Source organism: Crocuta crocuta, unplaced genomic scaffold (genome assembly GCF_008692635.1).
Source record: "Crocuta crocuta isolate KB4526 unplaced genomic scaffold, BGI_CrCroc_1.0 scaffold107, whole genome shotgun sequence".
In the NCBI taxonomy this organism is placed as follows: domain Eukaryota; kingdom Metazoa; phylum Chordata; class Mammalia; order Carnivora; family Hyaenidae; genus Crocuta; species Crocuta crocuta.
In genome coordinates, this window is record NW_027531877.1 from 4430831 (window position 1) to 4444279 (window position 13449).

At 36.2% G+C, this 13449-nt stretch overlaps 1 protein-coding gene across 2 annotated transcripts in view; it reads left to right on the top strand.

Moving 5' to 3' along the window:
* The window catches only part of GPBP1 (GC-rich promoter binding protein 1), a 72985-nt gene that overhangs the window by 38592 nt on the left and 20944 nt on the right, over window positions 1-13449 (top strand). The window contains exons 4-7 of one of the 2 annotated variants that reach the window (XM_077773002.1): window positions 5039-5162; window positions 5294-5517; window positions 8818-8884; window positions 9946-10005. In XM_077773002.1, coding sequence (XP_077629128.1) covers window positions 5039-5162; window positions 5294-5517; window positions 8818-8884; window positions 9946-10005 — 475 coding nt within the window. The remainder of the gene's footprint in view (window positions 1-5038; window positions 5163-5293; window positions 5518-8817; window positions 8885-9945; window positions 10006-13449) is intronic. The other variant, XM_077773003.1, reaches the window with a different exon arrangement.

The following is a 13449-nucleotide window of genomic DNA, read 5'->3' on the forward strand; positions in this document are numbered from 1 at the left end:
TCTGTTATCAAAATCCACTCAATAGAATTTAAACTGACCCGATTTTTGGTGTCATTAACCTACAATTATAAGGATACTAGATGGTCCAAAAAAACAACTCTTATCCTTAATAGAAAACAGTCTGTGACTTATTTCCCCCCACATACAAAAGTTGAAGGGACACAGATCACTTCAGTTAGGGATTTGTTATTAAACTTGTTTTGGATTACTTTTACATTAGTTAGGTTAAGAAGCATGGACCGTGTCACAACCACTTGCAGCATCATTTGCCATATATGGCATAATGGAAGACTGCTCATGTTTTGGGAGAATAATGAATTTTTATCAGTCGGAATGAAACCAGGTTGTGCTGGTTTAAGTGTTTTTTTTACACATTCACTTTCAGGAGCTGCTATTGACATCAGGCACAAGAGAATATGGATTGTTTATGACCACATGAGTTTTTCTGAATAGAGATGACACATCTAACAGTGGATCAGTGTATTCTCCTCAGTTTTTGTTTGATTCAGCCATTGGTGCTGTTTCTAGGGGATAGAGCATTAATTGTTCTCCTTCCTGCACCTTCTAGGGTCAAAGGTGTTCCTTCTACACATGCTAGGGTTTTTTCCTTCACACCCGTGAAATTGGTGTGTCTCATTTGGATAGCTGACTTTACTTAAAAAAGAATTCTCTACTTGTACCTAGATTTTTTTTATTTGGCAGAGTTGGATGTGAGTGGAACAAGGACATTTTTACATCATTGCAGTGACCTATCATATTGCTGACCCTAGTCCACATTGGATACTAGTGAGACTTAGTGAGAGGTACTCAACCAAGTTGGTCACTGTCTTCAGATACAGGACCACCTGTCTCCAAAAAGAGATTCCAGGTGGCCAAACCAGATTCTTTGAATTCCTTAGATTTCTTTTTTGGCCAGAGCATCACCCTGATAGATAACTTGGCCTGCAGTTTCTCTTAGGGGAAAGAAACATATCAAGGGATAATCAGGGCAAATCCTGATATGTGTGTTTTTAAAGTTTATTTTATTTATTTTTGAGAGAGAGAGACAGAGAGAGAGAACATTCCAACTAGGCTCCACGCTGTCAGTGCAGAGCCTGATGTGGAACTCTGTCCCACTAACTGGTGATACCATGACCTGAGCCGAAAGCAAGAGTCACATGCCCATCTGACAGAGACACCCAGGTGCCCCCAGAATCCCGATACTTTAAAAATAGGTCTGTATTCTATCATAACTCTTCATTTTTAATTTTTTTAATTAATATTTATTTATGTTATTTATTTCTGAGAGAGAGAGAGAGAGAATAGAAGAGGGTCAGAGAGAGAGAGGGAGATCCAGAATCTGAAACAGGCTCCGGGCTCTCAGCTAGCTGTCAGCATAGAGTCCAACACGGGGCTCAAACCCACGAACTATGAGATCATGACCTGAGCTGAAGTCAGATGCTTAACTAACTGAGCCACCTTCTCATCCTACTCTTCATTTTTAAAATCCTAAATCATACCTAAGAAATGGCTAAGAAGAAATGATCTTTTTGCATGTGCTGCATTCATTGACCAAAGTCTTGTCTGATTAAAGTGTGTGAAATTAGGAATGTAGAGTTGTAGATTGTTCTGAGTTGAAAGTTGAGACTGTTTGCATTGCCTGACAGTACTGAATGCTTCTGGATAGTAGGGGGTGTAGAGTGTCCATTTAGTACTTGAATATTGACCCATTGCTGGGTGAACTTTACTACAAAAGATGTACTATTACTGAAATGTTAGTAGCCCGGAGTACCAAAAACATGACCTGGATTAATTTCAAGGGTCATGATAGATGTGACCAGAGTTAGAGTTAGCCAGTCAGATTGCAACCGCAACACTGTAACCTGAAAAAATTTTAACAGTGATGAAATACTACACATAACCCCAAGAAGTGATCAAAGATTTGATGCAGTTCCTCTTGTGTAATGTGGCCTCCTTTACACCGGGAGAAGTGGACCAGCTGTTGGCAGGAGTCTCAGGCTGGCATGCAGAGGTGGCTTCTGTATTAGAAAGGAAAAGTAGTTTATTCTGTGACCAGTGTACGGTAATGGATGGTTACATGTCTGTTGTGGTAATGGATCTAGGTACTTAAGCAGTATTCTGATTTTAGTTCTTTATGCCAGCACATCTTACTGTGAGCGTCTGAGTGATTCAGATTGTCTGATCAGCTGCAGTTTCAGTTTGTGACTCCAAAGAATTACCTTGAATCTGCCAGTCTCTTGTTTTTCAGATGACTGGCCAGATGACTTGGATATTGGCAACCGTTTAAGAAGCAGAAAAATAATACAAAATGTCTAGTGTTTAAAGCTTATCTAAGGCCAGAGTCCTACGTCTCATTTTAGCTCTTTGTGCTGACGGACACTCAGTTCATATGATCTTCCTTGTTAAGGCTGGATGGCTGCTGCCACCCAGTGGACACTGTCATTTCTTCACCTAGTTGAACCAGACCTGGGCTTTTAGGGAACTATGATTTGAGAGACTTATTGAACCAGGATCTTGTTCAGGTGGCAGGGAGAGGAATAAGGCTTACTGTAAAGGATAGTCACCACTTCCTTGTGCAAAATGTCGCAGTGGCCAGGTCAGCTACATGCTCAAATACTTTTCATTTGGTTGAGGGACCCTTTTTTGGTTCTTAGTTTGAGTTGTTGACTCTAGGAGCTCAGCAGTAGGGCAAGAGCCATATTTTCTTTAAAAAAGGGAGGTATGTGTCAGGCACATGGCACTTCTGTACTGGGAAATAGCTTCTCTCAATATTTCACTACCCATCAGATCTTCAAGGGGAGGCTATAGTGTTTCTTCTAGATGTCCTAGTAGGGGACAGAAATCATTTGTCATTCTGTGGTATCCCTGAATGGAAGAATATTGAGCATTTTCATTATAAGTGTGTAATATTAGTAGCAAGTTGAAACACAACAAATAACAGTGGATTGAATTGGACCAAAGGCCCCACCTGCAGGATCACTTTAATTTCCTTTTCCTACTGCTGAATTTTTTCCAGACTCAAAAATCAGTAAAATTGGGTTGTAGTGGCACTGAAGAAGAAGTTTCGTACATGCACTTGAAGGATTACAGTCTAAGCTTTTAGGAAATGATTTCTTAATCTGTGAATGAGGGAAAATACAGGGTTGAGGAGAAAACTACTCGTTTGGGCATTGCATGGGTGGCTTATAGGGATTTTGTTTCTCTTCTGATCCTTCTGATGTTGCCTGTTCTCTTGTGTACCTTTTGACTTCATCAAACACCCAGCATGGGGCCCTTCCTCCCCCCATGCGCCACAGTGACTTGGCTTTGCTCCACGTTCTCAGTATTTTCAGCCACCCCTATGCTTAGTACTGTGTCACTCCTCATAGGAGTGAGTAGATGGTGACTTGAGCATGTAGATCTAGCAGAGCTATAGAAGTTTGTCACTTTCCTTAAATATCAGTGTACTTGACATTCTTATTAAAAGCTGCTGAGGTTGATGTAGTGGGGATGGGAGGGATCAGGGAGTACAGAGGGCACAGAACACTTCCACTCCAGTAATCTAGGCTCTGCATTTACTTTTGTTTCAAAGAAGGCAGTAGTGTTGACACATTTTCTTCTCTACAGTTTTTAATTTTTTTTTAAACTCTTGTCCTGATTACTGACACCATTTATTTCAATTTGGAGTTGCTTTGGCTCAGCAGCCACAGCAATACTACTGCCTTTCATTTGGGACTCCATAGTTATAAAAATATCCCTTTGTTCTACTGCTCATGGGAGAATTATGACAACTAAGGCACTGTTGGGGTACCTTGTTTCAGTTCTCCTTGTTACTTGGCTGTTAAACACTGAGGGATGCTTACTTCCACCCATCACTTGGATGATAGCAGTTGTTGCCAGAATCTTGATAGTGTTCTCTTACCTAATATGCCCTGGAGGCCCTTGTCTTAATTTTTCCAGAAAATTTTAGGTCTGTTAGTGTTGTATCCTCACCACCAAAACTGTTAGGGTTTGTGAAGGGTTTGTGTTTTTACCATACTTGTAGGCCTAGCATGGTAGCCTGTTACTGTTTTCATGGATGCTGCTTGAAGACCTGAGATGATCAAGGACTATCTTGGATGGCACAATAAACAGCATCAAGATGAAGCTAGGGCAATAGGGGAATGACACCAGTAAGTCCAACAGTGGCAATGTGGAGGGCCCTGGGGAATGACCCAATATGTACAGTGGTTTACACTGCAACTGCAGTATGCAGAGTGGTTTACTCTGTTCATTGTCCTGGAGATGGTTGTAACCTAAGTCCAACCCCGAGAAATGGTCAGGGCATTTGAAGTTTTGATTGTGATTTTATCAGATTAATGAGTTAATGCTGGGGAAGAGTAACAATCTTTAAAAATAAAAACAGTTGTGACTTTTTATGGTTTTTATAGATCCCTAATTTTTAAAAATAGTTTTTATAAATTATTACTTTTTTAATGATTTTAATTACAAGTAATCCTTACACCCAATGTGGGGATCACACAACCCTGAGATCCAGAGTCGCATGATCTACCGACTGAGCCAGCCAGGTGCCTCTGTACGTTATTTAGATAATTTTTAAAACACATTTGTTTTGGGGAGAGGAGCTTGGAAATAAATCTGGAGAACATAAAATAGAACTTTAGCTTCATTTGCCATAACTTTCTGATATTGAAAAAAATCTTAAGCTGTTTATATTTAAATCAAGTAATGCATAGTACAGAATACCACATTTTGTTATATAAGAGAAGTGCACTATATTTTGCCTTGTTTCCCTTACAATGGTATTTTACTTCTAAATTTTTCAAGAGATAGATGTGGCTGTTAAGCTCTCAGAGTAGTTTGCATTAGACAAAGAAAATAGACCAACAGTAGAATCCATCTTTTAATACGTTACCAATTACCAAATACATGGAAAGTAAAATACAGAATGTTCTTAACCATTTGGAATTATTGGAAATAATTTAGGCCAGATTATTATTAGTTTTAAAGTTACATTTAGGTGTTATGTATATGTTTATGTGTTTATGATTTGTTTCAGTCGTCACTGAATTTTGAGAAGCATTCTGAAAATTTTTCATGGACTGAAAATCGTTATGATGTGAATCGTCGACGACACAACTCTTCAGATGGCTTTGATTCTGGTATTGGACGTCCTAATGGAGGTAAAATTCGCGAAGGAATGAGAATTTAAGGATGATTTTTTTTCTTGTTCTTTTAAGAATGTTTTGATTGTGATTCAGTATATAATCAGACACATCTTTGAATGTATATTACTTTACCATTATTAAATAAGGTAACTTTGGAAGGAAAGAAAAAAATGGATGGCGGATGCATGGAAGAAATGGTACTGAAAACATAAATCATCGAGGGGGATACCATGGTGGAAGTTCCCGTTCTCGTAGCAGTATTTTCCATTCTGGGAAAAGTCAAGGACTACATGAAAACAGCATACCTGACAATGAAACAGGGAGGAAAGAAGACAAGAGAGAACGCAAACAGTTTGAGGCTGAGGATTTTGTAAGTTTCTTGTAACTTTAACACAAATGAGGTTCATGCAAGCTCCATTTTAGCGTCAAGGCTTTCTTATGAGATTTTATCACTGTGGTTCATAATCTATAGAAATCACACTTGGGTAGGTTCAGTTATTTGTAATCTTTAACATTTTGTGAGGCTCTTTATATAATTCTTGCCTCCCTCAATTCCACTCCTTCCTTCTACTTATTACTGTGTCTTATATGATCTTTTTAAAAACTTTTGATAAATCTGTGTCATTTCTTAAATTTGAACAATTTCCCTTAGAAACAATGGGTGAGCGTGCTAGCTTTTTGCAGGTGCATCATAGTATCTCTGAAAAGCTTTTAAGCTTTTTGAGAGAACCTTTTACCAGTACATATTGTTTAGACTCTTTTAAGTAAAGCTTGATTATTCATATATTGCCTTTTTCTTAACAAAATTTTTTTAACATTTATTTTTTAGAGGGAGACACATACAGTTTGAGTAGGGGGAGGTGCATAGATAGAGAGACACAAAATCTGAAGTGGGCTCTAGGCTCTAAGTTGTCAGCACACAGCCCAGTGTGGGGCTGACGGACTCATGAATGGTCAGATCAGGCTGAGCTGAAATCCGACGCTTAACTGAGCCACCCAGGTGCCCCATTCATATATTATTACTCTTAAGTTAATTCCAAGATAATTCTCCTTGTCTTTTAACTACTTGATTCAAAAATTTCTTAGTGGTCAGGGAAGACAAACCAAGAGTTAGCTTAGGTCAGATACAGTTAGAAAAGTTAACTCCACTCTTCAAAAACAAATACCAACTAGTTACAGAATTTTCTTTTTCCCCTCCCCTCCCCTCTCCTCCTTCCCCTTCCCTTTTGCCTGCCCCTTCCCCTTCCCTTTCCTTCTCTTGTAGAGAGAGGGAGGCTGGGAGTGAGAGAGCGAGAGAGAGAGAGAGAGAGAGAGAGAGAGAGAGATGGTGCGCATAAGTGAGTGATGTGGGCGCGGGGAGAGATAGATAATCCCACAAGGGACGGGGAGAGAGAAGTGGGGCTCATCTGAAGTGGGGCTTGTGCTTACCCACTGCGGGACTGGAACTCACAAACTGTCAGATCATGACCTGAGCTGAAGTCGAGATGCTTAACCGACTGAGCCACCCAGGTGCCCTACAAATAGAATTTTCTCAATTCTTATTTATTGTTATTTTTTAATGAGTACCTTAGACCTCTTTTATTTATTAAAAAAAAATTTTTTTTAACATTTATTCATTTTTTAGAGAGACAGAGTACCGAGCAGGGAAGGACAGAGAGGGGGAGATACAGAATCCGAAGCAGGCTCCAGGCTCTGAGCTGTCAGCACAGAGCCTGATGGTGGGGCTCAAACTCATGAACTGGGAGATCATGACCTGAGTTGGATGCCGAACCGACTGAGCTACCCAGGCACCCCTTCTTTATTTTTTATTTTTATTTTTATTTTTTTTAATGTTTTATTTTTATTTCTAGGAGAGAGAGAGAGAGACAGCGTGAGCAGGGGAGGGTCAGAGAGAGAGGGAGTCACAGACTGAAACAGGCTCCAGGCTCTGAGCTGGCAGTCAGCACAGAGCCCGACGCGGGGCTCGAACCCACGAACCGCGAGATCATGACCTAAGCGAAAGTCGGATGCTTAACCAAATAAGCCACCCAGGCGCGCCCCGCCCCTTCTTTATTTTTAACTCTCACTATGTGCCTATCTAAACACACTGCTTCTCTAGTTGTATGAAAAACTGATCTAGTGTAAAATCTTGTTGATCTAGTATTTTTTTGTGGTTCATTTATTATTTTGTATATGTTCGTTCATCACTCAGTATATATTCGAATGGCTCTATGAGTCTAGCTGTTTTGAAAGGTGAAACACAATAGCAGGGTCCTTGCTCGCACTGAGTTTCTACTATTAGATGTATTCACAACATAAAAAGATAGTATTTTGTAGAGAATTTAGGTATAAAGTGACTTCTACTTCGGGAGGTCAGGAGAGGTTTCTCTAGGGAAGTGATATTTAACCTAGGGCCTGGTTGGCAAGGGGAGAGTTTTATTAATACTAGGAGGAAGAGGGCCTAAGATTGGGAGCAAGCTTTTTAATGTTTAAAGGGTAAAGGGTCAGGATGGATAAAGTGACTATGACTCCAGAGTAGAGAGTTAGCCAAGAGTTTTGATTGGTTAGGACCTCTGCAGGTAAAGGTAAAGACTTTCAGTGTAATTACAGGTGCAGTAGGAGGAAGTTTCTTTGAAGGAAAGTCATGTGATCTGGTTTTAATTTTTTAGAAGAGTATTTTAGCTGTTTGATCTTGAATGGATGACTGAGAGTGCAGGAAGACTAGGCCGTCAGGACAAAATGATGGCTTGGCTTGAACTGGATAGCTGTAATTAGTGAAGAGAATTTTGTTTTTAAATTTATTTATTACAACAGCCTTGTTATTGCTGTTGCTCGTCACTTCCCAGATTATGATCCTAGCACTGAAGATAGATAGACCTATTATGTAATTTCTAATACTGTCTTTTTTAGAAACCACTTATAGCCTCCATGAAAATCTTCTCATTCCTAATTAGTTTGTATCAAGGAATCATACTGGTATGCATGTATACTCTCTTGGAATCTCACAGTAATGCCAGTAGAGTGTAAATAGTCTACTTTTGTCGGTATGTAAGATATATTAGGATTCATTTTATTCAGTATGTGTTAAATACCTTCTTCAAGGGAGCCATTGTTGCTAGGTAATACAGAAAACATCTGTAAATTTAGAATTCTAAAATTAGGTTTAGAGTACATATTCAATGCTGAAATCAGTTTTCTTTTTAATATCCTGCTAATCACTTGATGAAATAAAAATTTGTACTTTGGAGAGAGTGTGTTAAAACTAATGCATCCAGCAGTGAAAGCCTAACACCTGTTGGGAAGTAGTCAGATATTTCTCTTAATTGCTCTTTACCTTATGCTAAGAAAGGGTGATTTTTCCAGTTTGTGCAAAGATCACATTGTCTTCTTTTTTTTTTTTTAAATCCATGCATTCTCCTCAGGTAGTTGGGTCTGCTCAAGTAGTTGGGGATAAGAATATTTAAAGACCAATTCCTTGTTTTCCCCCTGGTAGAATTGAGTAGAGATAGTAACCATTTTGATGCTTAGTAGAATAAGTGTAGTAAGTTTTCATGAATAGTCTTTAATAGTTAAGAATTCATTGTATCATATTAGTGTTTTTATCAGTATGGTTTTGAGATTACTTTTAAAAGGTTTATTTTTAAAAAATGTGAGCAGTGTGAACATTTATTTTCATTCCAATTGTTTTCAGCCATCTTTAAATCCTGAATATGAAAGAGAACCAAATCAGAATAAATCATTAGCTGCAGGTGTATGGGGTAAGTGATTTCTAATCTAACTTTGAGGGGTATAAAATGTTATTTGTACGTTTCACTTTTTTGTGTTTTTTAAAAAAAGACTAAGCTAGAATTAAACTTACTCTTATAAATATGTTTTTGAGTACTTAGCTACATAAAATGGTAGCAATTATCTTTTAAAAAGATACTGGGAATAGAAGGAGAGTTTGATTTGAAATACTTGACTTGCATATATTAGTACCATTAACTATACTCAGGAGATCTTCTAATGGTTGTAAGTTAATGTAATGAATCAGTGTTGTTTCAGTAGCAGCCTGATAATCTTAAGGAAACAAAAAACGTAGTTTAAATTAATTTTTAGTTTTTCACAGTTGAAAACTTAAAACTGGAAAGATAAATACTTCTTCTAATCATAGTGTGACATAAAATTAACCTTTTTACTTATCAAAATCGTTGTACATAGAGAGTATTAAATACTTGTATACATTTGCCTATGGAACTAGTCTGTTTGAAATTATTTGCCTTTTTGATTGTCAAAGCTTAATGACATATTTTGGGGTAATAACTCCCTTTTCTTTAAAACTGCTGAGTTTAATTTGATAGCATCGTAGAGAAGATTAGTGCACTCATATAGTACAAATCAGACAGCTTTTTAAAGAATCAAGTGAAGTTTAAAATAATGGAAAAAATTTAAATATGAAGATTTGTACCTGAAAAATAAATTTAATTATTTGATGCCAAATTCAAAGGCGATGAATCCACTTTGGAACCTATACACATGAATGATCATTTGTATTTTCCTATTGAAAATTATCAACTTACCAAAATAAAAGGATTGTGGCTTGTGACATCATACTAGTCCTAATGATTAAAGGCATTATTTTAAACTTTGCCACTTCCTGTGCTGTTTTTAATTGTATTTATGGGTGGTAACTCTGGGGAATTTGTTTCTTTTGATCTCCCTATTTATGTAAGGGCTTTTTGAGGGTGGGGGTGGGGGTGGTCAGACACTTTTGTTAGAACCATGTGAATGGCATTGTTTTTTCTGTATTGCAAATTAGTATTTCTACCACTCTCCCCAGGCCTACACGCCCAGACACACACATACCCAACCAAAAAAATCTCCCAAGCTCCTCTCTTAGGTATGTTTCCTTATTATTCAGTTTTTCTGGGAACAGCTGATTGCATAAGAATATAGAACCACCTGGAAAGGTGTTAAATAGAGTCTCTAAGAAATTAGGAATAATTTGGATTTGATTAGAATGAAAGTAAATAAAAAATCAATGTCAGTGAGCGTTTGTCATATAAAACTACCTATAGATACTATTGGTACTGATCCTTGGTTAATTTAATAATTTAAGAAATGATTTAAAGGCAAATACATTTTTGAAAATATTGAGAATAAAATGTATTAATATAAAGATTTTGGTTCTACTGTTTCAGGGTTGGTCTAAGGATTTTGAGCACTAGTTGAAAAGATGTTTAAAAGGAAGATGTACTGTGCCTTAGGTAAACTAAGAAGTGTGTTTGCATTAGAAAAAAGAAAATGGTTAATTGTGGCTTGATTAACTGTTAAATTCCCAGTACTTCCCATAGGAATACAATGAAGCTTTCATTGTATTACACTTCACTATTCCTTTCTCACTTTCCCCCTGGGTTCCCAAATACCGTTTTCCCCATTGCAACATTTAAAATAGCCATGTTCCTGAGGAAGACATGAGAGAATTTTAGGAAAGACTTCAATAGAACTTTACTAGTGCTACTTCCTTCCAGGTAAGTAAATATTTAATAACAGAAATGTAATATGTATTAAAAACAAACCAGTTTGTCCCAGAAACTGTCCTTTTGTAGATTAGAAATTGCAAGAATCTAAACAAAATATCCCAATTAAAAAAATACCTTGAGGGAAAGTAATTACATTATTTAAAACATAGTTACATAAGCTTAATTCTGCTTAGAACTTAGCTTTTTTGAAAACACCTCTTCCAGCTTATATCTGTGACTTTTTTTTATTGTTTTGATCTTAATCAGGATCACTGTTGTTGGGTGCCCAAGATTAATGCTTACTAAATTAATCTATGTTCTTCATACTTTAAAAATTAAAGGTACATGAATGTGCCTGTGACAATTTGAAAATATTCACTTGTATGACTGATTTATTTGGGAGGTGAGAAAGAGAAAAAATGATGTGTATGTTTTTGTATACAATTTGATACAAAATTAGCAACTGTTGATTTGTGTGTTTTCAGAATTATGTCAGCAATATGGGGGAGTCTGACATTTAGTTCTTAAGATACTAAATAATGAAAAATTTCACCCATTGCAATAAATTTAAGCGTATTATTTAAACTCAGCATTTATTTTTGTGTCTATTCCTTGATAACTTGGTGAGGTTTACTGATTGTGCTCATATTTTATATACTACTTAAGAGCACCAATATTTTAAGTTCATTTTTAAGAACTTTTTTTTGCTTGGCTTTCAAAAAGCAAATTGGTGACTATTTCTTAAAGATGGGTTGTTTTCTAGAGAATTCCAATGATAGTAGCCAAAAGCATACACATTGCGTGACATGCATGTTTGCATTAAATGAATCAGATCATGATGAAAGCCAGTGAATTTTATTTTATTTTTTGATTTTTATTTTTTAAAGGAACTTTTTAAGTAGAATTAAAAGAAAGGAATAATCCTTACCAAATTTCTTTCTAAAAGCATCTGTGCTAGTTTATACATGGTAATGACTCCACTTTCCTTCAATGTCTTAGGAAAATAGTTTTTAAACGTAGAAGAAGAAAAAGGTAATGCAACATATGTTAAAGTTGAGAAGAGAAAATTTAAAATAGAGTTTGATTAGACAACTTGACAGAAGTAAATTTTACTTGGCCAGAGTTCGAACTATTACTTGTTGATTGTGTAAGTTCTTTAAGAAGTATGAGTGATATAAGCGGCTTTCTTAAAGAAAAAACACCATACCCATACTGTTGGCTTAAATTATAAGTTAGTGAAACACATTTGTTTGAAACTCCTACTACTGTAAAACAAAACAGATTTATACATTAAAAAACTGAAAACCAAAAAGATTGAAACCATATCAGTTTCTTTAAATCAGAAACGTTTAATTTTCTGCATTAACGTTAGTGTTCACAATAGGAATTTGTTTTTAATGCTGAGGTTTGGGTTGGATATTGTGTATATTGTGTTTTATTTCTTCAGATTAGTGTGAAAACTTAATTCACTTGCAAGTTACCCTTCATTTAGCCATATGCTTTTATTCACCCGTTGAAGTTGTCTCCTTTGTCAAGATAAGGAAACTAAGACAGTAACTGGCATCAGAAGGGGGTGGACTTTGACCTCATTTGGTAGTGCACAGGCTTTTTCCCTGACCATTTTGTTACAGGCCTATATTATTATTTTTAGTTGGGGATAGTAAACAATTTGAAGTATATGGCCTGGCAGTAAATACTTTAATTCCCATTTTCTCCACTAGTATATAATGTAGTAGTTAAGGACATTTGCTTTGGAATCAGATAGATTAGGGCCCTAGCATTATACCTGATGGTTATTTAGCGTTTTGGGTAGATTACTTAATGTGAGTGAATTTCTCATCCCTGAGATGAGGATGATCACAATTTTAATGAGAAAATCAGTGTAAATATTAAATTGTATACAATAATAAAATTAAATTGTGTAAATCAATCTACTATGGAAAACACTTGGTCACGTTACAGGTGTTAATGAACTTGAACGTTGGCTAAATTATATTCAAATCTAGTTAAGTGATGGATATTCTTGTAGATTCATTAAAAGCAAAAAGAATTTTTAAGTGAGAGATTAAAGAGTAAAGTAATAAGTGACTGAATCAGAAAATATATGGAAGACACCTATTTGAGGAGTGTAGTGTGTGCTCTTAACTATACATTTTGCCAAATTACTTTGTATTATTAGGTGGCAGTATTTTAATTCTATTTTTTTCTCCAAAGAATTGAGCTAGTCCTTCTCCCATCATTGCCTTTGTATTTAAGAGGGAAAAAAACCCTATTATATCCATAGATATTGGTAGAGCATAAATAACAAGATAATAAAGAGATATTTAAAATCCGCTCTTGTCAGATGATAATTTGTGAAGATAGCAGAAAACCATTATATGAAAATCGAAAACTCACTTGCCTTCAGGTGTTTTTAAATTGAATTTTAATGACAATACCTGCTTATCTGAGTTTGAAGTAATAAGGATGTGTAATTTACAGAAGGAAGTCACTGAGATCACTTACTTTCTAGTTTTTTTTTAATATACATGTTAAATTCCTTAGTACATAAATTTTTCTCTTTTAAAAGAAGTTTGGGTTTTTTTTATGTAATTTACTAGTTGACAAAGTACATGGAGAGAGTATAAAAGGAGATATTGGGTACTGTTTGAACCTAACACCTTCACTTGGAAGATTAATGTCAAGAGAATTTGTAGGGAGACTGTGAATAGATGAACACATTTACGTTTATAAGTATAGTTGACCCCAACAGGAGTTGGGGGCCTGTAACCCCCTTGGTCGAAAATCCAAGTATAACTTTTGACACCCCCCCCTCACCCACC